The sequence below is a fragment of the Salmo trutta genome, chromosome 23, assembly GCF_901001165.1.
Source record: "Salmo trutta chromosome 23, fSalTru1.1, whole genome shotgun sequence".
NCBI classification, from domain to species: domain Eukaryota; kingdom Metazoa; phylum Chordata; class Actinopteri; order Salmoniformes; family Salmonidae; genus Salmo; species Salmo trutta.
In genome coordinates this window covers 27,610,036-27,635,886 of record NC_042979.1, presented here as the reverse complement: position 1 = coordinate 27,635,886, position 25,851 = coordinate 27,610,036, and the positions used below count along the sequence as shown (strand labels likewise).

The following is a 25,851-nucleotide window of genomic DNA, read 5'->3' as shown; positions in this document are numbered from 1 at the left end:
CACTGCTACACCTGGCTATCATTGGAGCCTTGTCTGGCAGCAAAACAGTTCATTCAGCCTCATTTACTGCCTTTAAAAAAAACATACCTGATATTTGTACAAACTATGGCATAAGGGGACGACGAGCGGCCTATGTTAGTCGCCGTACATTTCAAAAGTGCTAAAGAAATAGATATATTGACTACGTCCGTCGGATTGCCTCTTATCCACTTGTCGTCCCCTTATGCCATAGTTTGTACATCTCAATTGTCATTAGAAACCACATTTGTTTAAACAAGTCAGCCATATCAGCTATGTTTTTTTAAAAGGCAGTAAATAAGGCTGAATTAACTGTTTCGCTGCCAGACAAGGCTCCGCTGATAGCCAGGTGTAGCAGTGGTAAGATGTTGGGATGCTGTTGGGACTCTGCTGTTGGGACAGCTTTATGTAGGCCCTAACAGTTTGTAGGCACCGTTTGTCACCACGATAGAGCAATTAATGTATTGTTTAGTGTTGTGTTGTGTAGCGGCATTGCTGGCATGCATCCCACTTTTCTTTTTTTTGGCCCCACCAAGATTTACATGCTAAAATTGCCACTGCTTGGTTGTAATTGTTGTCCTGCACGCCTCTCCAAAGGACATATATTGCCCTCACATACACCCTTGCAGTTGGATGAGATAACACAATTGTGACAGCAGTCATGTTTGGGCGACATTGGTTTTGTGACCTTATCGTCAAGGAGCTGTAACAGTTTCACCTGCCTGCAGCTGGTACTGTTTGACACATACTGTCTCATCTTATCTGAAACTGCAACAAGCTGTCTTCCATGGTATAGGATAAGTGAATGTTAGCTTGTGCCGTCCCTACCCGCTTTTCCATATGGCTGTATGTAGGACTCAAAGTCTTGAGGTGGTCCATAGTTGACTACAAGATGGACACCCTTAAAGTCTATCCCCATTTCCAGTGCTGAAGTAGCCATCACAACTCTGAGATTAGATTACTCATCTTTCAAGGCTGCGATAATGTGCAGTTTTATGTGCTCGGGTGTCTCTGAGGGGTACATGTCCAAAAGCCTGTTTCCCAGTGTGTCCTCTGCTCCTGCTGAATGCACAGATTTCTCCCCAAGGAACTGGTGAAAAACATTGTACAGCAAAGTACAGTCTTAAATTCTCTTACAGAATATGACAGTCCTTGGGGTCCAACTCTGTGAGTAACCATGAAGACACCTTCTTCACTGCCAGTCGGATGTTGTCCCTGTCAGGACTTTTCACCACCGCAACACATTGCTGCATGCCCAGGTGCTTCATTATGATTTCAATACAGAAACTGGAACTGGTAGGAGTGACCGCAGCTTGCCAACCGTTCCACACCACTTCAATACAGGAACTGGAACTGGTAGGAGTGACCGCAGCTCGCCAACCATTCCACACCACTTCAATACAGGAACTGGAACTGGTAGGAGTGACCGCAGCTCGCCAACCATTCCACACCACTTCCGAAAAGCAGCCTCCTTCCCCTGTGCCTTCCCCTTTTATAGGAAATGGGATAAAAACAAGAAAATATGCATTAGTTGTCATAATACAGGACTAAATAATACTGGTTCAATGACAAAATTGTCATGTTAAAGCTAAAGTGTGGCCTTTGTGTTAATTTAAAGGAGTGACATTTTAAGAAAAGGTCCAACTGTCACGTCTACTCCCGCTCCTCCCCTCCGGCGTTCAATGTCGCCAGTTTACTAACCACCGGTCCTGGCATTCATCATTACGCGCACCTGGCATTCATCATCATCCACACCTGCACTTCATCATTAGGCCCACCCGGACTCCATCTCTCCATCACTGATTACCTCCCATATTTATGTCACCTCCTTAGTTCCATTCCCCAGGCATTATGTCACATGGAGCGGAACAGGTGAACCCAAGAGCAGACTCAGATGAGGAGACTGGGATGAGGTAGCCAAGGTATTTATTGAAACATGGGGGGAAGATTGAGTGCAGGCCAGGGGAAGCTCGGGTGGGTTGCTGGAAACCAGGTGCGGAGGCTGAGGCTGGAGCAAGAGGTGTGGGGACAGGGTAAGCAGGTCCGGAGGGGAATCCAAGGGAGCGTAGAGTGGGGAATCCAGGACAGAGTAGCAGGACTGACAAGAAGTCGGACTGGAGACAGGGACCAGAGTCAGAGACCAGAGTCAGAGCTGGCAGAACTGTAGCGGAGAGGAAAACAGCGTCAGGCAAGGGAAAACAGCCACAACAGGAACAAACGGCTAGAAACATGGACTGACTGGGCAGCGATTACAATCTGGCAGTGTGGAAGTGGCAGGACTGAGTATTTGTAGAGGTCTTGATTATGGAACAGGTTGCAGCTGGTGGGGATCTGCTCTGACTCCAGCTCACCTGTCTCCACCCACCCACACACACACACACACACACACACACACACGGAGAGGGAGAGAGTTATGGGGGGCATGCCATGTGTTTTTATTGCCAATGTTGCAAACTAGCTAGCGTAAAGAACAACTTTCTACAAAATGTGTCCTACCTGGTCGGAAAACAGTGTAGAGCATAAAATGTACCACCCCCTTCATTGAGTGTGTAGGGGGAGGGTTCTTGAAATGTAACATCCAATTAAAATATTGCTGCTGGGAGCCAGCAGACCATTCAAACCTCTTATCCAATACACAATTCTCCAGACCTCCAAGGGAGGCGTGAAAACAACGTGATTTTGGAGGTATCGGAACGCGAGACAACTTACACAGTAACTGTTGTCAGCAGTATTCTAAAGTAATCTTACTATAAGTAAAATAAAGTTACGTACTTCGTGCATTTAAATCATCATTGCTGTCAACCTTTAACACAAAAACCCAAATACCATGTAACATGACCAAGCATTGAGAAAAACGGTTATCTGTGGAGTCACACTTCCCCCAAAACTCAAAGATCAGAAAGAAGAGGTCACCTCATACACGTAGAGCATTTGAATGGGACATCTGTTAGTTACTACTTGGCCCCAGTCAGGGTCATGAGGTGGAGGGGGCAGATGCTTTATGGGTCCTCTGCTATGGGGCTGCTTAACAGACAGGCCTCTGTTGGTGTGGGGGATGTGTGGCTGGACAGGCCTCTGTCATGGGCGTGCAAGTGTGCAGGGGGGAGGGGGGAGACTGGTGGTATAGTGGCCCCCTTGAGGCCTTTGCCTCAGGGCCTGTCCTTCTTTTGGAGAAGGTATTTCCCTGTCATTTTGACCTCCACTCAGTAGAGAGTGTGACGCCTCAAACATGCAGTTTCTCTCTAGTTATCTTTACTGATCAGATAGAAATGTAAACCCATTTTGAATTAATCTGACCCTTCTCTACTCTTAATCTGCTGTAGCTTTACCAGAGAACTAACCCAGGACCTTTGATCCACATCCTATTGAATAAAATAATGACATCACTGTATGGAAAAACATGACTGCAATACTCATGTGGATTGATCGACTGATGATGGACTTCTTGATTTTATTTGATCATATTAGAATACACGTGGCCATGTATGGGGCACGGGTTATTGCCTACATATGCAGGATCTGTGTCAAGGAGCGCATACAGACTTTGATATCAGGGCCTTTCACTATAAATCTGCTGGGGCGTCTAGACGGGGTGTGTAACAAGTTGCGTGTGGGACTTGGGGTGCAGATGGCTCCATACGGCCTGTGAAAATGTTCCGCTTTTTTATTCACTGCTCTCACTTTCTTGGGGATCTGCCAATGAAGCAGTATTAAATCTGCTGCGATATCCTGCCAAGCTTAAAAACCCACACGCTACTTAAACAAAACATATGAGGCAATGTGATTATTCAATGACATCCTAATTATTGTCAATTACTGTCGAGCTTCTATATTATTTTGTCACTTGTTTGTAGCATTATCTTGTGGATAATGGTAATTGATACAATTCAGAGGTGGAGTGAAGACTTTCTATTGCATTGTGCAGCAGGCGCTGAGAACGTAATGTGACAATACAGATCAGATCGGAAACATGACCCTGCAATGCATGCCACATCTCAAACTCAGGGCGAGGCAGAGTTTACTACTACTTATTGGCATCTCAATTATTTTTTACAACAGCAAAACCAGGCACAACCATTTAGAAATAACTACCTTCATCTGAATTCAGACGGAGGGATGCGGTCTAATGAAAATGAGGTGTTTGTGTGTGTGTGTATGGGTTATGGTTCACATGAGGGAGAGATCTGTGTGTGTGCATGCAACTGCATGATAACATGTGTCTGTGCATGTGTGTGTGTGTGAATTTGTGTATGTATGTGTTTGTGTGAACCAACAAGTCACCTCAGGACCTCAGGTATTGCACTCACTACACTCTCACCCACTAAGTGGAAAGGTTCCCCAGCTGTTCCAGCAGCTGGGTCAATCAGCCCTTCCTGTTCCCATTAACGGAAAATAAAAAATCCCAAGGAAAAAACGAAATGAGCAAACAAGCAGATGTGCATGATCGACGGCTGTGTCTGGAACAGACCGAGAAGTTCTGACATGCTGTTAACGCCTCCGAGACAAGAGTTTCGAGACTGTTTTCCATAAGAGGTACACCTTGCCGTGCTTCACTCCAACCGTTCCCATGGATATGGTGTTATGAATTACAGAGCGAGAACTGACGACTCCATAGACACCAAATCCTACTCACTGTGTCTGTGTGTAGGTGGTAGTGATGAGTGATAGTGGTGAAGAGAACTTTGCTCTCTCAGCTTCCAATGGAATCAATGAATTGTTGAGTTAGAGATACAAAAGACTAACCATGGTTACAGTGCCTACAGGACTATGTCTTTGTTTGTAAAGGGATTGTGCTGCAAGACTACACATTTGGTTTAATTTGCTCAACAAAATATTATTTACAGTCTGAGACAAAGAAACTCAACAGCATATTAATGAATAAAAAAATATATAGTGCAGTTTTCGGTAGAATTATATATTTAATTAATAATATCCCCCGAAAGTCTAAGCCCTGTCTATGCCGAGGAGGGGCACACACACACACACACACACACACACACACACACACACACACACACACACACACACACACACACACACACACACACACACACTAGCCCAATACAAACGCATTGAATAACAGATTAACTACATGGAACAAAACAAATCTAAAGGAAGTTTGTTCTAAAGTGTATTTCCTATATCTAAGGGATATACGAAAGATCACGAAACATTTTTATTATTATATATATTTTTTACATGTATTTAACCCTTTATTTTGGCACTAAATAGTCTCCATATATACTTTCATTCATTTTTTCAACTGGTACTGATGACCTTCAGAGGAGTCTTGTGAGAGCAAAACAACTGGCATGTACGTGTTCATGAGTCTCACCTTTCCACAGAGGGGTCATATTAGTGTGTAGCCCAAACTGTTCAGACTTCAGACGAATTCCAAGACGCTTGTGGGGGTCGTAGAGCAAAAAAGGAGTCTCATCTTTCCGTAGAGGGGTCATAATAGTTTGTAGGCTGCAGACGATTTTGTAAGAGGTCTGATTTTTGGTACGTCTCATGGTCTGACAAACACTGCTCTAGCTATGTCACCTTTCACTGTGAAAGTGTTACATACTGTAGGTGGATGCTGTGGATTGAGACAACAGAGCTTAAACTGACAGATTTTCATGGGTATTTTTAAATTATACTAATTACATTTCCGCGTGGGTGCGGGAATCGACCTTAGGGGGTTTTAACAGTTTTCATTTCTCTCCACACCTAGCGCATGGTGTTTGCAATGCCAGGGTTGTGGGTTCGATTCCCATTGGGGACCAGTACGGAAAAAGAAAAAAAATGTATGAAACGTATGCATTCACTACTGTAAGTCGCTCTAGATAAGAGCGTCTGCTAAATGACAAAAAATGTAAATGTAAATATGGGACCGACCATAATGCTCTGAATCGAGAAGCCAGGCTGGCCATTTCTCAGGAAGGTGATACACCTGTGATATAAGTAACCCTGGACCTGCAGGAAAGCTTGTCTTAAGCTTCAGGGGGAATTTAGCTAATTGCTAAAATGTCTGAGCATAAAGGCTGCCAGTCTGGACATACAGTATGACTCGTGCATTAATGCCTTGGTCTTGGACTAGGCAAAACAGATGTCCCGGATCTAGGGCCAACATTCCTCATCCCTGTTTTCCATGTGGGAAAGTTCACAGTTCCACGCCAGGATGGGGGAAGAGTTATAAGGCTCCAGTAATTCTGTTTTAAAGAAAACACTGATATTTATTTATTTTTTCTTTCTAACAAACGTCTCCCTAAGTCCCATGGTGAAGGGGATGTCCTTGACCAACCCCATTCTGAATCTGAATTATGTGTCCCTGAAATCGCAGGGTGTCCAAAATATATAACTCAAACTAATAATTATAGTTTATTCTGGGTTTTTTAGTAGCTGTGAATATCATCAATATTTCTGACCATCTCTTGCAGTTAACTTCAAACCTTCCACTGAGATTCTTTCCTAGCAGATAGAAATGGAATCTGTTACATCTTTATCTCTACAGACACTTCCAACCCAAAACACACACACACACACACACACACACACACACACACACACACACACACACACACACACACACACACACACACACACACACACACACACACACACACACACACACACACAGATGTCCCTATCAAAACTTTACTGCTTTTTTAACTCATCCTCCCATAATCTACAAGAGATTAGGACTAAAGATAGGGAAAACCTCCCTGCTGCTCTCAATTTCATACACCAACAGCAAAACCATACACTTTTGATACAACTCATGAATGAATGAAATCCCATAATTTGGACTTCCCCGTTTCATCATTACACAGCAAATTTGCGGATGTTAGTATCTCGGTGTTGAGGTAAAATGTGTTGTGTTATATCTGAGTGTTGATTCTAGTGGGGTTAACATCAGTGGGATTGAAATTGATGCCACCTGCGGTGAATAAATGAAGTGTTATTTGAATCACAGTGGAATCAACACCAGATGGTGTTGTTGTTACTCAACTGAATTGAGTTAATTACCGGTAACTCTGAGTTAAAATTATATGGGAGGGGTATCATTGCCATATTTCCCAGCATGTTTTGTTGCAGGTTGCTTTTTAGATGAGTTTGTTAAATATATATATGTTTCTGCATGCACATTGATTGATTCATTTTTCTTATACTACACAAAGATATATAACAAATGTTTCTAAACTAATCCAATCTGTAAGTGGTTGGACTTATTTCACCTGTTATTGAGATGGTTGTTCCCATTTAGACGTTTAGGTAGTCTCGTTTATCAATCTCCCCGACCTTGACAGTCATTCTATCTGCAGATTGCGGGTGAGTAAAATATCCAATTGTTGGATATCCTAACTCTGCCTCGATTCCAATAGGAATGATATAAATCAGATTTTATTTGTCACATACTCCAAATGCAAAGGCGGTAGATTTAATCATGAAATGTGTGTGTTTGTGTATGTGTTTTCAACATGCGTGTGTGTGTGCGTATGTAGTGTAAGTGGACGTGTGTGGGTTTTGTGCGAGAGTGTCAGTGTAATGTGTGTGGGTGTGTGTGTGTATGTGTAGTGTGTACTGTATAGTCATGTGAGTATGCATAGAGTCAGTACAAGACAGGGTCAGTGCAGATGCTCTGTGTAACCATTAATTAACTATTTCACAACCACTAGCAAACACAGTCATGGGTGGTACAGGTACATCTAAAATTCACTCGAAAGGCACCCTCGGAAATAAATATGCAAATAAGGCTTTACACCCTACAGCGCTAAAACAACACTGTAACACCACAGGTGTTGTTTCCCTAACACTGAGAAAGTGTTACAGCAGCAGCTCTAATAAAGCATTAATTTAAGTCTGAATTTTCAACACCCATGGTGTTAGGGACCCTACACTCTTGGGGTGTTCGTTTATCAACACTTTGAAAAGTGTTAGTTTAATGCAAGGTGGGTGACAGACACACTAAGGTGGTGTAAAAAAATATATACATCTCATATTTGCTGTATACTACCCCTTCCACCAATATTACCCTCACTAGGGAAGAGGTCAGCCAGCACAAACTTCTAACCCTTTCAAGAAAAGCAAGAAATTTAGGTTACATCCCATCAAACATTTAATCTAAAATCTGTCAGTTGCTAAACCCTGGAATTTCTGGGTATTGCTAACTAAGAAAAGTACGTACATGTGGTCCACTCATCATCCACAGAGGCCGTAAATCAAGAGTCTTAGATCCAACAATACTGGTGTAGGATCTTAATTTGAGCCAGTTTGCTAAAACAGGAAATGTGAATTATGTAGATTATAATTAAGACATTTTTATAGGGGTTGATCCATTTTTCGTAAGGGAAAATCTAACATTTCTAAGTGGAAATTAAACTTTTTTAAACCTCAAATACACTACAAGTTTCTATAGTGTATCCTTGCTTCCAGGGAATAATGGGGTCCTTGTAATCAGCCTATAACAGATTAACTGCATGTTTGAGTTAGAAACTGACAAATACAGACTCCATATTGATGCAGAGTGTCACGTGGAACGGAACTGGTGAGGAGACTGGGATGAGGTAACCAAGGTATTTATTGAGCGTAGAGTGGGGAATCCAGGACAGAGTAGCAGGACCGACGAGAAGTCTAACTGGAGACAGGGACCAGAGTCAGAGCTGGCAGAACTGTAGCGGAGAGGAAAACAGCGTCAGGCAAGGGAAAACAGCCACAACAGGAACAAACGGCTAGAAACATGGACTGACTGGGCAGCGATTACAATCTGGCAGTGTGGATGTGGCAGGACTGAGTATTTGTAGAGGTCTTGATTATGGAACAGGTTGCAGCTGGTGGGGATCTGCTCTGACTCCAGCACACCTGTCTCCGCCCACACAATCTCACACACACACAGAGAGAGAGGGAGAGAGCACTGGGGTTGTGGCGGCAGGTCAAGGAGACACTGGATGAGCACTAGAGGGCGTGGCAGGAGCAGATGTGACACAGAGGTCGTTGGTGAAGCATTTACCTACAAATGTGGTAAATAGGACTTGTAACTTATGGGGTCAATTTGTGATATGTGTATACTAAACACTATGCTAAAACAGTATACAGGGCATCCACTATAACATCACCCAAACAATGAGTCCTCCAATTACTGGGTGGGGAGAAATGGCTAACTCATGACATTGTAAGACAGTGGAAGGAAGGAATTTGAGAGGCAGATAGGGTGGGAATGGAAAAGGAGCGCTGGAATTGCCATCACAGGTCTACTACCGACTGAGCCATGGGCCTGCTATAACATTATTTCCACTGGAACCAGAGAGTAGCAAAATAGATGTTCTGGAATGGTCTTTCTGCAAAGAGCTGACAGAGTCTATAGTGAGCTGACATGGGTTGGCTCATCTCTACAGGTCTGGCGTGCCACCTTTCCACTCTGCGTGAACCCTCGTTCCCTTGCCGTTTGAGCTGTCAACTTTGCAGAGTCTACTGTGATACATATCACTGATGGGATATGCAGAAAATGTATATGTTTTCCTTTCAATTATTTTAAAACCTGTTTGAAACCATATCATGACCAAGACTGGGCATCGATAAGGTATTATTTATGCATACATTTAAGCAATAAGATATATTAGATTCACAAAACTTCTTAGTTTCATTCTGAGGGTTCTCTTTCTTTTTTTCCACCCCTTTTTTTCTCTTTGTGCTTGTAGATCCATTTTTTGATAAGCTCTGTTTACATATGAATCTTAATGTTAATATATTATAACATGAATGAAAATGACATATATATGGATGTTGCCAAAAAAATGATTGGTAAATGTTGAATTAATATGGAAATGACTAAAAGTAACTCCACTACATGTAACTGTTATTCCACTACATATAACTGTTATTCCACTACATGTAACTGTTATTCCACTACATGTCACTGTTATTCTACATGTAACTGTTATCAATAATATTGATTGATCAGTCAGGCTTCTTTTGCCTCATCTGGGGGCTTGTTATATTACATACAACATTAAACTGTCTTAGATCAGGCATGTCGTGAAAGCATGTGGGCTGTAACATAACCTGTAGTCAAGTACTGTTTATTATGTTCAAGTGGAAATCAGTGGGGGAGAGTAACTCTCTGTGTCAACTGCTGAATTTGCAGTCTATTGTGAACTAGGAAATAGGGCTGGGCATGATCAATCCTACCAGACCTGTGGTTTGGCATACCTTCAGTGGATCAACCAGGGTCTTGCTACAGTAGTGTCTCCCCTCACACCCACACCCAACCTTTGGAAACTCAGTCATCCCTCACTGTTTTCCCACGCTGAGGGAGAAGAACAGTTTGACGTTTCTTCCAATCCGTCTTCCACAAATTACAGGACTACAGTGTCTAGCATATGAAGTCATCAGAGTGATATGCAGTGGCCGGTGGGAATATCGACTATTGGCTGAATCCTAACATAAGATATGTACAAGTAACTCAAACTGTTGCTCCAAATGCACCACTCATATCCATCATGACAGCTGGTGCATAAACCAGCAACAAAGGATCAGAAGATCTCCACTTCTTGCAGTCTTTGGCCATCTTCCTAAGGCATTATTAATGCAGTTCAGTTTACATATTCATTTCTCAAGGTAGGATCTGGCCCTATGTGTGTGGGTATGCATTCTCAGTTTAATGCATGAAACAGCTGGTAAGACCAACATGTACATTGTGGAGTTAAATAAATCCTCCTCTTTCTATTCTGGTTAGAGCCAGTTTGCGCTGTTCTGTGAAGGGAGTAGTACACAGCATTGTATGAGATCTTCAGTTTCTTGGCATTTTCTCGCAAGGAATGGCCTTCATTTCTCTGAACAAGAATAGACTGACGAGTTTCAGAAGAAGTTCTTTATTTCTTTCCAATTTGAGCCTGTAATCGAACCCACAAATGCTAAAGCTCCAGATACTCAATCAGTCTATAGAAGGCCAGTTTTATTGCTTTTTTAAGCAGAACAACAGTTTCCAGCTGTGCTAACATAATTGCAAAATGGTCAATGATCAATTAGCCTTTTAAAATGATAAACTTGGATTAGCTAACACAACGTGCCATTGGAACACAAGAGTGATGGTTGCTGATAATGGGCCTCTGTACGCCTATGTAGATATTCCATAACAAATCAGCCGTTTCCAGCTACAATAGTCATTTACAACATTAACAATGTCTACACTGTATTTCTGATCAATTTGGACATTTCTAGGTGACCCCAAATTTTTGAACGGTAGTGTACAGTCGTGGCCAAAAGTTTTGAGAATGACACAAATCTAAATTTTCAAAGTTTGCTGCTTCAGTGTCTTTAGAAATTTTTGTCAGATGTTACTATAGAATATTGAAGTATAATTACAAGCATTTCATAAGTGCCAAAGGCTTTTATTGTCAATTACATGAAGTTGATGCAAAGAGTCAATATTTGCAGTGTTGACGCGTATTTTTCAAGACGTCTGCAATCCGCCCTGGCATGCTGTCAATTAACTTCTGGGCCACATCCTGACTGATGGCAGCCCATTCTTGCATAATCAATGCTTGGAGTTTGTCAGAATTTGTGGGTTTTTGTCTGTCCACCTGTCACAACGTCCACAGAAGGTGGCGCACCTCCCCGGTCGGGCGGTGCTCGGTGGTCGTCGTCGCCGGCCTACTAGCTGCCACCGATCTATGTTTCAGTGTCTGTTAGTCATGTCTGTGTTTAGTTAGGATTCGTGCAGGATTGTTCTATGTTACGTGTGGTAGGGGTTGTATTGATTTAACGTAGTTGCTTTTACTACGTATTCGTTTAGGCTTTAGGGTTGCCGGGCTGCGCCCCGTCTGACTTTTAGAGTGGAGCTGCCACTCGTCATTTGACTTTTGTGCACCCTGCCTTATATGTGGATTTTGCCCCTTGGCAGTATTAAATACGTTTTGCTCAAGCGGAACTCAGTCTCCTGCGCCTGACTCATCCTTCAGTGATTTATCTGCCCGTGACACCACCCGCCTCTTGAAGATTGATCACAAGTTCTCAATGGGATTTAGGTCTGGGGAGTTTCCTGGCCATGGACCCAAAATATCGATGTTTTGTTCCCCGAGCCATTTAGTTATCACTTTGCCTTATGGCAAGGTGCTCCATCATGCTGGAAAAGGCATTGTTTGTCACCAAACGGTTCCTGGAGGGTTGGGAGAAGTTGCTCACGGAGGATGTGTTGGTACCATTCTTTATTCATGGCTGTGTTCTTAGGCAAAATTGTGAGTGAGCCCACTCCCTTGGCTGAGAAGCAACCCCACACATGAATGGTCTCAGGATGCTTTACTGTTGGCATGACACAGGACTGATGGTAACGCTCACCTTGTCTTCTCCGGACAAGCTTTTTTCCGGATGTCCGGATGTCCCCGAAAGGGGATTCATCAGAGAAAATGACTTATCCCCAGTCCTCAGCAGTCCAGTCCCTGTACCTTTTGCAGAATATCAGTCTGTCCCTGATGTTTTTCCTGGATTGAAGTGGCTTCTTTGCTGCCCTTCTTGACACCAGGCCATCCTCCAAAAGACTTCGCCTCACTGTGCGTGCAGATGCACTCACACCTGCCTGCTGCCATTCCTGAGCAAGCTCTGTACTGGTGGTGCCCCGATCCCGCAGCTGAATCAACTTTAGGAGATGGTCCTGGCGCTTGCTGGCCTTTCTTGGGCGCCCTGAAGCCTTCTTCACAACAATTGAACCGCTCTCCTTGAAGTTCTTGATGATACGATAAATGGTTGATTTAGGTGCAATCTTACTGGCAGCAATATCCTTGCCTGTGAAGCCCTTTTTGTGCAAAGCAATGATGACGGCACGTGTTTCCTTGCAGGTAACCATGATTGACAGAGGAAGAACAATGATTCCAAGCACCACCCTCCTTTTGAAGCTTCCAGTCTGTTATTCGAACTCAATCAGCATGACAGAGTGATCTCCAGCCTTGTCCTCGTCAACACTCACACCTGTGTTAACGAGAGAATCACTGACATGATGTCAGCTGGTCCTTTTGTGGCAGGGCTGAAATGCAGTGGAAATGTTTTTTGGGGGATTCAGTTCATTTGCAAGGCAAAAAGGGACTTTGCTATTAATTGCAATTCATCTGATCACTCTTCATAACATTCTGGAGTATATGCAAATTGACATCATACAAACTGAGGCAGCAGACTTCGTGAAAATTCATATTTGTGTCATTCTCAAATCTTTTGGCCACGACTGTATATACAATTGTTGAACCAAGGAAATGGTGTGTCATGGAAATTCTACACATGGGACACTTGAAGTCAATCTTAAGTGAATCATTGTTTATTGTCAGCAAGCTGGAGAGGTCACAGTCAAAGTTAGATGCATAAAGTACCGGTCTGAAGTGATCTCCACCAGGGCAGTCCCGCTTGTTCTCTTATGTACTGCTTACACAGACCAGTTATTTTTTACATGATTTAGCTTGTTCTTTATTCATACTTAATTCATCATTAACGTTTGCTTCATTAATGTAACCGACCAATATTTCATGAGGCTTCTTCTCTCCAAGCTGAGAACTTGACACTGAGATATCCATTTCATTCTCAAAACAAGGTTCTGGGTGTACTGCCAAATTGCAGATATCAATCAGTCACTTGCATGAACACAGAAATTGGTTATTAGAAAAGCACAAACATAAAATGTAATGACTTAATTACCAGCTAAAATTACTGTCAGTTCTGTGGTTAGCTTGATCTCAGTCGTTTAACATGCAGCTGACACTTCACAAGTCTCCAAAGATGTCCCATGCGTATATTAGGGTTTAGGTAGCAAATAGTCTGGGTAGCCATTTGATTAGCTACAGCCCCGTTGATGAGAATGGGGGCGTGCTCGGTCCTCATTTTTTTGTAATCCACAATCATCTCCTTTGTCTTGCTCACATTGAGGGAGAGGTTGTTGTCCTGGCACCACACTGCCAGGTCTCTGACCTCCTCCCTATAGGTTGTCTCATCGTTGTTGGTGATCAGCCCTACCACTGTTGTGTCATCAGCAAATTTAATGATGGTGTTGGAGTTGTGCCTGGCCGTGCAGTCATGAGGGAACAGAGAGTACAGGAGGGGGCTGAGCACGCACTCCTGAGGGGCCCCCATGTTGAGGATCAGCATGGCGGATGTGTTGTTACCTACCCTTACCACCTGGGCACGGCCCGTCAGAAGGTCCAGGATCCAGTTGCAGAGGGAGGTGTTTAGTCGCAGGATCCTTTGCTTAGTGATGAGCTTTGAGGGCACTATGGTGTTGAACGCTGAGCTGTAGTCAATGAATAGCATTAACACATTTTGTCCAGGTGTGAAAGGGCATTGTAGAGTGCAATAGAGATTGCATCATCTGTGGATCTGTTGGTGCGGTGTGCAAATTGGAGTGGGTCTAGGGTTTCTGGGATAATAGTGTTGATGTGAGCCATGACCAGCCTTTCAAAGCATTTCATGGCTACAGATGTGAGAGCTACGTGGTCAGTGGTTGCTTTCCTCAGCGGGAAAAGACACTGAAGGGTTAGGTGTCAATCACTCACAACTTATATAGACAGTGTTCATCCTGTGAGAATAGGTAAATAAAGAGAGGGAGAAAATACTTTAATCTTTTCTCATTTACATCTGAGTGAAACCCATTGATTAGAGGGGGTAATGACATACACACTGGATGCCTTTACAACTCAAACTTCGTCCCTCTGGAATATTATGGCCTTTAGTGTCCAAATTTAGCATTGTCAGTTTTACTGGTGCTGTTATCTAGGGTATAATAGACAGAATGCAGTTGGAATGTGCAGGTGTTCAAGTGTAACAACCTCCATTAGTCTGGACAAAAAAGTTTGTTGACTTTGTTTGTTGATCTATTTTTACCATCTTGTAGTTCACGGAGTGAACAGGTTATTGTCTCCCTTTACAAGTTTTACAGTCATGGACGTCTCCCCAGAGTGACCCTGTGAAAATGTAGTTATCCATGTGCGTTATTGAGGCTATCTTTGACTTAATGTTTTTTGTTTACCTTCCAGGGCCCCTACACTGTTTTCCAGATTTGGCCAGTCTTTGTCCCGATATTCCTAAAACTGAGTCCAGTTAAGAGAGCCAAACATGAGTACTAAAAGCATTCTAGGCTGCCTCTTCCTGACTCTCCTTTTCAGCCTCTGCCAATCTGGGCTGGTGAGAAAAATACTTAGGCATAAACGGGCGACTTTGACAGCCCCGGGCAAAGACAACATAACCCTCCCCAGTGCTGACCAGCCAGTGGTCTTCAACCACGTCTACAACATCAACGTCCCCGCTAGCTCCTTGTGCTCAGTGGACCTGGATGCGCCAGGAAGTACCAGCCTCGAGCCCCAGGACGCAGTTCCGCCATCAGGCCTCCACACCACCGAACATACCATGGATGGGCAGAACCAGATTGTTTTCACCCACCGCATTAACATTCCTCAGCAGGCGTGTGCATGCACCGAAGGGTTCCCGGATTTGAAGGACCTCCTGAGCAGGTTGGAGATGCTGGAGGGAGAGCTGTCCACGCTGAGAGATCAGTGCACTACTGGTGACTCTGGCTTCTGCAGCGCTCAGCCAGTCACAGGTACAGTACTGTATACATGTCAACCTAATCACCTCCAGCTTCTGATTGCCTCATTCAACCCCCTCCTCTCCTCTGGTCATTACTGTAAATTATCATGTGCTCTCACTCAACTTACCTGGTAAATAAATGGTTAGAAAACACAACACAACAGTTAGGATACTGCAAATCATATAATTGGGACAAGTTTAGGGTGTTTTGAAGGGCAAAGGGTTGAGAAATCCTGGTATATTATAGCATGCTTAGGATGACTGTCACCTCCTCACCTCCCCTTCCTTCAGAGGTACATCTGTTTTACTCAACCTCTGGGAAGCTTCACTGGAATTGAATGTGGGGTTGGGCTTAGTAGTGCTTTCTCTTTTACAGGGAAAAATGCTCTTGAAAATGGAATGAACATCGAAGCATGGACATACTCCGTGCTGATTAGAAGATTGTTATTCAGGACATAATTGGGTTTTCAAATGTCTCTGGTCTATGATGATAATACTTGATTACAATATTTCTAAATGACATTTGTTAGAGAAGTGGATTGGGGGGTGAGGGGCAGGATTATCATTCAGAGGGTTGTAATCACTTAACTCTGCTCCTTTAGGTGAGGTGGGGACCAAGCCTTACTGCAATGGCCGTGGCAACTACAGTACTGACACCTGTGGCTGTATTTGCAAGCCTGGCTGGAAGGGACCCAACTGCACTGAGTCTGAATGCCCCAATGACTGCCAGGACCAAGGTCGATGCGTAGACGGGAAATGCATCTGCTTCGAGGGCTTTGGCGGGAATGACTGTTTGCTTGAGGTTTGCAAAGTGGACTGTGGTGAGAACGGACAATGCATTGGCGGGGTCTGCATCTGTGCCGAGGGTTTCACTGGAGAGGACTGTTCTCAGACAGACTGCCTGAACAACTGCCTAGGCCATGAAAAGTGTGTAGATGGGGAGTGTGTGTGTGAAGAGCCCTGGACGGGTTCTGACTGCTCGGAACTCATCTGCCCCAACGACTGCTATGACCGTGGACGCTGCGTCAATGGAACCTGCTACTGTGAAGAAGGTTTCACCGGGGAGGACTGTGGGGAGACAACCTGCCCCAGCGATTGCATGAGTCATGGTTTTTGTGTGGACGGCCAGTGTGTCTGCAGTGCTGGCTACACCGGAGAGGACTGCTCCAAGCTCACCTGCCCCGGTGATTGCAACGATAGAGGTACCTGCTTCAATGGCATGTGTATCTGCGATTCTGGCTACCAAGGAGAAGACTGTAGCCAGCTGGCTTGCCTCAACAACTGCCACAACAGGGGGCAGTGTGTCAATGGGCAGTGCCACTGCGACGTAGGCTACCAGGGAGAGGACTGCTCTGAGCTCTCCTGCCCCAATAACTGCCTCAACCAGGGCCGCTGTGTCAACGGACAGTGTGTATGCGATGAAGGCTTTGGTGGAGAGGACTGCAGTATTAAGACCTGCCCCTCGGACTGCTACGGTCGTGGAGACTGTGTGGACGGCCAGTGTGTCTGCTATGCTGGCTTCACAGGTGAGGACTGCAGCGAGCTGAGCTGCCCCAACAACTGCCTGAATCGCGGACGCTGCGTTGACGGGCAGTGTGTCTGCGATGAGGACTTCACAGGGGAAGACTGCAGTGAGAAGCGCTGTCCCAATGACTGCCTGGGCCAGGGATACTGTGTGGATGGAAAATGTGTCTGCCAGGACAGCTATGCGGGTGACGACTGCTCTGGACTCACCTGCCCTGATAACTGCAACAACAGGGGGCGCTGTGTTAATGGGAAGTGCATTTGTGAGGAGGGATACGTGGGAGACAACTGCGGAGAGCTGAGCTGCCTCAACAACTGCCAGGACAAAGGCCGCTGTGTAAATGGACAATGTCTCTGTGATGAGGGATACATCGGAGAAGACTGCTCAGAAGGTAAGAATGGTTTCATTCAACTGACCCACTGATTGAGAGAAAAAAAACGGAATAATTGGGTTTAGTTCATTTGTTAACTTTGCATGCTTGATATTTCCATGTGCTGGTTGAATGCCACATTAAATCCAATTACTTATTTTTCCATTATGTTTTATACTCAAAACGTAATAAAATCCCCAAATACAATTTGAATTAATTTCAAAGGGGTTTTGCGAAAAGGATTAAAACTTCCATCTATGATTTCCTCTGATGCCAAAAGCTGTGCATTTCAGTTGTCTGTACTTCTGTCTCAAAGATCTTTGGCGGTCCAAACCACTACCAGATGTGAGTCTGGGGAAAGCATTAGCTTTGTGTAGAGGATTGTTAGTGGCTGAGTGGCTTTGGATAAAAGTGTCTTCTAAATGGCATATATACAGTATATTATATATTATTATATTGAGGGCATGGGAAACTTAGTGTCTGAGACAGTAAAAAACTCTGACAAAAATATTCACTATTTTTTGTCCCTCTATTTTCTTTCTTTCTCGTTATCTTTAGTTTCCCCTCCAAAGGACCTGACTGTAACAGAGGTCACCACTGAAACAGTGGACCTGACCTGGAATAATGAGATGCTGGTGACAGAGTATCTGATCACTTATGTGCCAAATGGTCCTGGGGGTCTGTATCAGGAGTTCACAGTGGGCGGAGACAAGACTGCTGCCACTGTCAGCGAGCTGGAGCCTGGCATCGAGTACCTGATCAACGTCTATGCCATCCTCAGCAACAAAAAGAGCATCCCAATCAGCGCCAGGGTGGCCACATGTAGGTCATGCCCGTTTAACGAGGCTTGCGTAATAAGACATCTTGCCTAAGATCTGAAAACTTGGGTCTCTGAGCAGTCTGGGTTCATGGGAATGTGATCCACTTTAGAAAAAAAGTGTAAAAAAACATTAGCATATTAACTGTAATCAGAATGCTATTCAGTCCAGTGGAGAAAATCTCACAGCACAATGTTTACACAAGGCTTTCTTTTTAAGAATAGGTGATTCCAACACAACCACTAGATTTGACTGATGCTTTACAAGTTTTGAAACCACACACTGTCTCGATGCACAATATTTTGTCATCAGGCATAACATATTATTGTCATCAGGCATAACATATTATTGTCATCAGGCATAACATATTATTGTCATCAGGCATAACATATTATATTATTGTCATCAGGCATAACATATTATATTATTGTCATCAGGCATAACATATTATATTATTGTCATCAGGCATAACATATTATTGTCATCAGGTATAACATATTATATTATTGTCATCAGGCATAACATATTATATTATTGTCATCAGGCATAACATATTATATTATTGTCATCAGGCATAACATATTATATTATTGTCATCAGGCATAACATATTATTGTCATCAGGCATAACATATTATATTATTGTCATCAGGCATAACATATTATATTATTGTCATCAGGCATAACATATTATTGTCATCAGGAATAACATATTATATTATTGTCATCAGGCATAACATATTATATTATTGTCATCAGGCATAACATATTATTGTCATCAGGCATAACATATTATTGTCTCTCGCTCTGTCCTGCCAGATCTGCCAGAACCAGAAGGCTTGAAGTTTAAATCTGTGAGGGAGACCTCAGTAGAGGTGCTGTGGGATCAGCTGGACATTCATTTTGATGCCTGGGAGCTCTACATCCGCAACACGGTCAGTCTGTCTATCTCTCTTTGCAATCTATCCATCTCTCTGCAAGTGATGTCTGCTGGGTCTTGCCTAGAATTCCACTAAACAGCACGGACAAGATGACAGATTTACACAAGCTGGCTTTGCTCTTTTAGTGAGGAGATCTTGAAATGCTTGGCTATTTATCATGTCCAGTGAAGTAGCAATAACAATCAGGGTTGGGGTCAGTTCAGTTTTCAATTCAGACAACTCAAAATAACAAGGTTAAAAATGAAACATACACAATAAACCACAAATTGCTATTACACTACTGAAGCGTGCTGTACTTTACACTTTAACGAATGACGCTGATGTGAACCGGTACGTGGAAAATAACTGTGCATTGCCTCAGATCACAAATCTGGGGGCTTATTGTTACTGGCACGTATTCTGCTCAGCTGCTAATGGCAAAGGTCTGGGCAGCCATAACCCATAATACCCTTCATATTGTTCCCAAGTTCATTTTCACAAAGGGCTGTATCCTCGTTATAACACTCCTCAAGGAGGTCTCCAGCAGCCAGGACATGCTCAGCAGTGTTTATTGCTAATCCCATTCTCCTCAGCGCTTGGGCTTTATTGCCCCATACATAAAATGTAAGGACCTGTAATCCATGATCAGCACTTCACTTTGTATGCAGCATTCTTACCTGAGGTAATCAAATACCTGCTAAAATAACCATGGAAAATGTTAATATTGTAGCAATTGTTATTGTTTAACTCAACATTAACTGTGTGAAATATTTATTTAGTTGATCCAAAGGACGATTTGACGTGGTTTACCTCCGTTAGCCTGTTGGATATGTAAGTAGGCTATGTAGCATGTATGAATCCAGAAATGTTATATTAAAAACAGTATGTTTTTGTCCTTTCAGAAAGAGGAGAGTGGGAAAACCCTGACCACCCTTCCATCCTCCCAGACCTTGTATGAGCAGTCAGGGCTAGGTCCTGGTCAGGAGTACGAGGTTTCACTGGGCGTCATCAAGAACAATACCAGGGGACCTCAGTCTACTAAAATCATCACTACCAGTAAGCTTATGGAATGTTTTTTCCCCCTAGTCAAATGCAGATCTGTATGTGCAAACTGGGAAGCCAACTCTTCTGACATTGTCATGCCATGCATGAATTAATCTAAACCAGGCTTCTCCCACTCATCCTGGCGACCACCCACATCCCATGGGGTGGATAAGGAAAATGCTTACACCTCACAAATCACACAAGCAGACAGAGGAACAACTGAACAGACCAATTTAACTGTCAATCATGGCATGAGGATTAGATGGAAAATGTGGCTAAACCCCCATTGTCGTTTCACACAGTTCAATTTAACAGTATTTTTTGCAAAAGTGAACAATGCTGAATTTCAGCCCAGCCTGCATATTACAATAGAGAGTATTTTTATCTTTCAAGGAGCCCTGCCATAAGCTCTTAACAGGGGTTTACCTTAGCTTTTACTGCCAACTGTTAGTCCATACAATAAGATCAAATGGGTTTCTAGCGTGAACTATGCTACCTCCTCGTCTATGGAAAAGCCATTTCATTAAAAATTCCTTGTTGATGGAGCCTATAAATATCTTCTCCTTCTGACTCGTGCATAATTTATTTATACAGGCTTAAGTTCAGCACAGCTTTCAAGAATGAGGAATGATAGAAGTAGGTGATTTCTATAGTGTAAACCTATGGCCTATATCACCCGGTGAAGTCACCACAGCATGGCATTGAGAAACTTCTCCTGTGAAAATAAACACAGGAACTTACCAGAGGTCCTGTCAGAACACAGATGAAAGTGAAATCACATACCAAACAGTCAGAGTAACCAAACTGTTAATTACATTTGTTATGCCATAATTATAACAGTGTTATGCAGGTCTTAAAATGTAGTTAAAGTAAAACCAATACTCCTTGTGTCCTTGTGTCTCTAGCCCAAAGGGAGCACTTATGTATGTGATCATTGTCCATAACAAACAGCACATACTTTCACCCTTTTCATTTATTTTGATTTAATCCTTATTTTAGCAGGTAAGTTGACTGAGAACACATTCTCATTGACAGCAACGACCTGGGGAATAGTTACAGGGGAGAGGAGGGTGGGTGAATGAGCCTGCAATAGTCATCCTTAACATATTGTATTCCTTGTGTCCCTTTCCCCCAGGGATTGATGGGCCCAGGCAGGTAGAGGTGCGTGATGTGACAGACAGCTCGGGCTTGGTCACCTGGTTCCATCCCGTGGCTCAGGTGGATGGTGTCACCGTGTCCTACGGCCCCAGCTCCGACCCCACAGAGAGGACCAGCGTGGACCTGTCCACTTCAGACAAACAGTACAGCATTGACAGCCTCAGCCCGGACACTGAGTACCAGGTGTCCCTGGTCTCCAGGAGGGGAAACAGCACCAGCGATCCAGTCACTGAGATATTCACCACAGGTTGGGGCTTTATTTTATACACTCCTGATAAGTGCAAACTGTGTTTGAGCACACTACATTTATACAGTCCCAGTTCAATTCCATGTCCAGTAATTTTTTTTAAAGTGTACCTGATAACATCATGCACGCTTGGATTTATCAAGAGTTCACTGTCAACAGTCTTTATTGTATTCATTTCTTCTTCTTGCATTGTTACAGACCTGGACTCTCCCAAGGACCTGCAGCCACTGGGCCAGACAGACAACAGCGTCACACTGGAGTGGAGAAACAGCCGGGCAGACAGCTACAGGGTGAAGTACAGCCCTATCTCTGGGGGTTCCCATGGCGAAGAGGTGTTCCCCCGTGGGTCAGGAGACAACACTCAGGCAACTATCACTGGTGAGGGTCAACCATGACCAAATCCCAACATGCAATTATGTCAGTAGAAGGTATAAGGGCTTTTCCCAAGATAGGATTCGCTATGACTTTGTTACTCTTGATGCCAATTCAATCAGGTACTCAAATCCTTCTCGGTTCTGCTCGATTGCAGGACTGAAGCTAATCAGGTACTCAAATTCATCTCTGTTCTTCTCCATTACAGGATTGAAGCCGGGTACAGAGTACGGTATTGGTGTGACCGCCATGAAGAACGAGAGGGAGAGCCTGCCTGCCACCACAAACGCAGCAACCAGTGAGAGCATACGTTGACACGTTTTCATAGGATAGCCACTGTTCAACAGCAGTCCAAATATCCACCACCATAAGTGACCACAGACACTCTGCAGTCGTAGATATATATATAACTTTCAATGCAACAGATTATTCAGGCAACCATATGAGGCAAACATAGGTGCTTTATGAGGTTCTGATGTTTCTAAGTGGTTTGGGAAACAATCTTCAAACCTCAGAACTATCATAGAACAGAATGAAATATGAAAGCACTATACTATCCATTGTTAAAACAGAAAAATTATGTTTGTACTTTCACTACCCTATGAATTTTAACAAATGCTTGATCATCACTGATTGAAAGCTTTACCACTTTCCTCCACAGACCTTGATGGGCCCAAGGACTTGGAAGTGAGCGAGTCCACAGAGACCAGCATGACCCTGGTGTGGAAGAGACCCCGAGCCAAGATCCCCGTCTACAGGCTGGTGTACACCTCCAAGGATGGCCGGAGGGAGGAGGTGGAGGTCCCTGGAACAGCCACCTCCTACAATCTAAACAACCTGACCCCCGGCATGATGTACACCATCACCCTGGTTGCTGAGAGGGGCTCAAAGAAGAGCACACCTGCCACCCTGTCCGCATCTACAGGTGAGGGTTGAAACAGAATCTTCACAACTGACTCCACCCTCGTATTGCAAGGCACACATATGTGTGGTTGATCCGTTAAGAAAGTCGCTTCAGTTCTGCTCTCTGCAAATAGCTTTTTTCCAGTATACAATAATATTTTGCCAATTTGAAGTCATAGATTTGGTTTCAGGTCTGGGTAAAAAACATAGTCTCTTGTGGGAAACATTCAGCAAGTGCTAAACGTATTGTACTGCTAACAGTTTTGAATTGCATTTTATAATCCTAAGAGATAAAGACATCTGTAACAGCTTTACCAATCCAAACATATTTCACAACACAACACAACACAATTATTTCCTCATATACTAATACTTGACAGAAGAATGTGGAATTACTAAGGGCAAGGGTCCGGTAGTTGTAGGCTGTAACTTACTTTATTAGTGGGACAAAAATAGACAACACTGAGGCCAACAGTAACAGTGCAGAAAGACACACAATCTCTAAATGTCTCCCTTATCTGAATTTGTGCCTTTGTGTTTCTCTTGTAGCCTCTTTCACATTTTACATAGCCAACCCGGTCCCTGAGCTTACCACTCCCATAGGCTCGGAGGACAATATCATTAGTTTTGTGTCGTTAGACTCCTCTGACCCAGACCTACAGATCTCAGGGATGGGGCTTGAGCTCGAGGATAAGCTGGGAGAGCTGACTGTCTCAGTTGTAACGTCCGAAGGATTTGAACTTTCGTGGCAACCAAAAACACATGTTGTCTATGATAGTTATATTTTAGAATGTAGAGACACTCTGGGATTATGGGATGTAAAAGAGGTCCATCTCCATGGAGATGCCAAAGGTTCTAGATTTCAAGGCCTGAGGGAATCAACAGAATATCGAGTAAAGCTTTACGGAGTAAGCAATAGCCAAAGATCCTCTCCGTTTGAAGCAGTCACAGTTACAGGTATATGCTTTACTTTTGGGCTGCATGCCTTCAGTACAATAGATATCCCTTTGTTGTTGAATGTTGCTCATTTTAATTCTACCTGGATAGCAAAGTCAGGATTTGAACAAAAGAGTTGAGAAATTCAAAACCAAACCTTTCATGTTTTGCATGATGGTATTGTGATTTTCAACTGCAGTGGATCAGTACGCATGGCATGATATTAGAGGTTTGAGATAATACCGTCTTTACAAAATGGCCATTTGGCTTCATTCCATCAAGTCACTTCTTGCATGCTGAGGGCGGCAGTCCTAAAACGAAAAGTGTTGCTTTCAAACTATGAAGAGGAATCCATGCCTTCTCTATTCCAGAGAAATTCAGATGAAGGACATTACTTAAATTGGTTATAGCAAATATAGCAATGGATACTGGGACTGTAAATGCTGTCATTTGCAGGGCATAATTTGTTACTTTATGTCAGCAACAATACTATCTATTGGTTGTGTAAAATCATCTTGGGGAATCCCCCCCCAAATAGGTTTGTTATCAGAAAGTTGATACCTTCTAGCTGAAGAGATAAAGCATTAAGAAAATCTGTGTATTCCTTGGAATGGCTATTCAGAGAGGTTACAATGTCTCCACTGTTTCCCTGCAGATCAGCATGACATCCAGAAAAGTCAATTTGACTACATTTGCACACCAATTTCCTCCTTCATTGGAGTTTTTAAAAGCAACCAATTTGCTCTCTGTATGTCTGTGCCAACAAACCCATCCACTTCACTGTCATTGCTTGCGATCCCATCCACATTGCATTTTCATCCTGAAATGTTTACAGTATTGCTTGCAAAGGACACAGTAAAAATAGCATATTATGCATCTTGAAACAACAAGACATGAATCAAACTCTAAAGTGTTCGACCAGGGTTCTGTTCCAATATCTATACTTGCATAGTACACTAGTGGTGACCTAATATGGATATTGGAACATAAACAAAGTTGTAGGATAACTTTGGCAGTGCATGGCTTCTTCATCCATTTGAAGTGTACTGGGTACTGTCACTACGGTGGACTATTCGGAACCTTCAAAAATTAATGGCCCTCGTTCAGGGGCCATTAATGCATGAGCTGCTCAGTGTAAATGTACGTCTCCGATGCATGTGGAAGTTTATGGTCCCTGACAACAAGAAAACCTGCACAGCACCATAGAGAGAAAATGGTGATGAATGATGAATGCAGAATTATTTCCTTCCAAACCTCAATAGGAGAAAGTTTGACAAAAGACAATATACCTTTTGTTACTGTAATCAATCATTATGCTTTTGTGGGTATTTATGTTAATCTTTTACTCCACCAGTTATTTATTCTAACCAGATCTTCTTCCCACAGGTTAACCACTCTTTTTGTTTTTCTTCTGCTCCTTTAGAGGTTACAGGTTACACATTTAATACTTTTGAATGTACTTTCATTTAGCACCCAAGTCTACCTCTACTGATGTAGTCGCTCTGAGTGTCAAAAGTGCTCAGACGACACAGTCTCCTGACACAGGAGCTGTTCATCCAACAGTCCTTCCCCTGGCTCCTCTGATCACAGAGGGGCCTACGTCTACATCTCTGTACCCCACGGGGGACATCCCCTCTGGGGCTGAACCTGAACCAGAGGGCTCCAGCCTGGAGACGCTAGGGGACCTCAATGTCACAGACGTGAGCCCCACTAGCGTGAGGCTAGCCTGGTCAGCCCCAGATGAAGCCTTTGATAGCTTTTTGGTGGAGGTGAATGCTCTGTCAGGGATGGCACAAGCTCATGTGACTACGGTACCAGGAAGTGCCAGGAAGACCCTTATAGAAGGCTTGTCCCCTGGGACACGTTATGAGGTTTCGTTATATGGGAAGGTGGAGGGGGAGCAGTCTCTGCCTCTTCATGCTTTTGCCAATACAGGTACATGAAGCAGTGATTCTTTGCCATAGACATCCATAACCATCGGTCATCTTTCTCTCCATCCCT

The 25,851-nt window shown here is 43.5% G+C and overlaps 1 protein-coding gene across 10 annotated transcripts in view; it reads left to right on the top strand.

Annotated features, from left to right (window-relative positions):
- The window catches only part of tnca (tenascin Ca), a 42,739-nt gene that overhangs the window by 3,061 nt on the left and 13,827 nt on the right, over nt 1-25,851 (top strand). For 5 of the 10 annotated variants that reach the window (XM_029709679.1, XM_029709678.1, XM_029709675.1 and 2 more), the window contains exons 2-12: nt 15,009-15,571; nt 16,161-17,474; nt 18,012-18,275; nt 19,090-19,205; nt 20,093-20,246; nt 21,370-21,639; nt 21,838-22,017; nt 22,220-22,309; nt 22,673-22,936; nt 23,464-23,871; nt 25,321-25,785. In XM_029709679.1, coding sequence (XP_029565539.1) covers nt 15,088-15,571; nt 16,161-17,474; nt 18,012-18,275; nt 19,090-19,205; nt 20,093-20,246; nt 21,370-21,639; nt 21,838-22,017; nt 22,220-22,309; nt 22,673-22,936; nt 23,464-23,871; nt 25,321-25,785 — 4,009 coding nt within the window. In that variant the 5' untranslated portion in view covers nt 15,009-15,087. The remainder of the gene's footprint in view (nt 1-15,008; nt 15,572-16,160; nt 17,475-18,011; nt 18,276-19,089; nt 19,206-20,092; nt 20,247-21,369; nt 21,640-21,837; nt 22,018-22,219; nt 22,310-22,672; nt 22,937-23,463; nt 23,872-25,320; nt 25,786-25,851) is intronic. The other 5 variants (XM_029709681.1, XM_029709677.1, XM_029709683.1 and 2 more) reach the window with 2 other exon arrangements.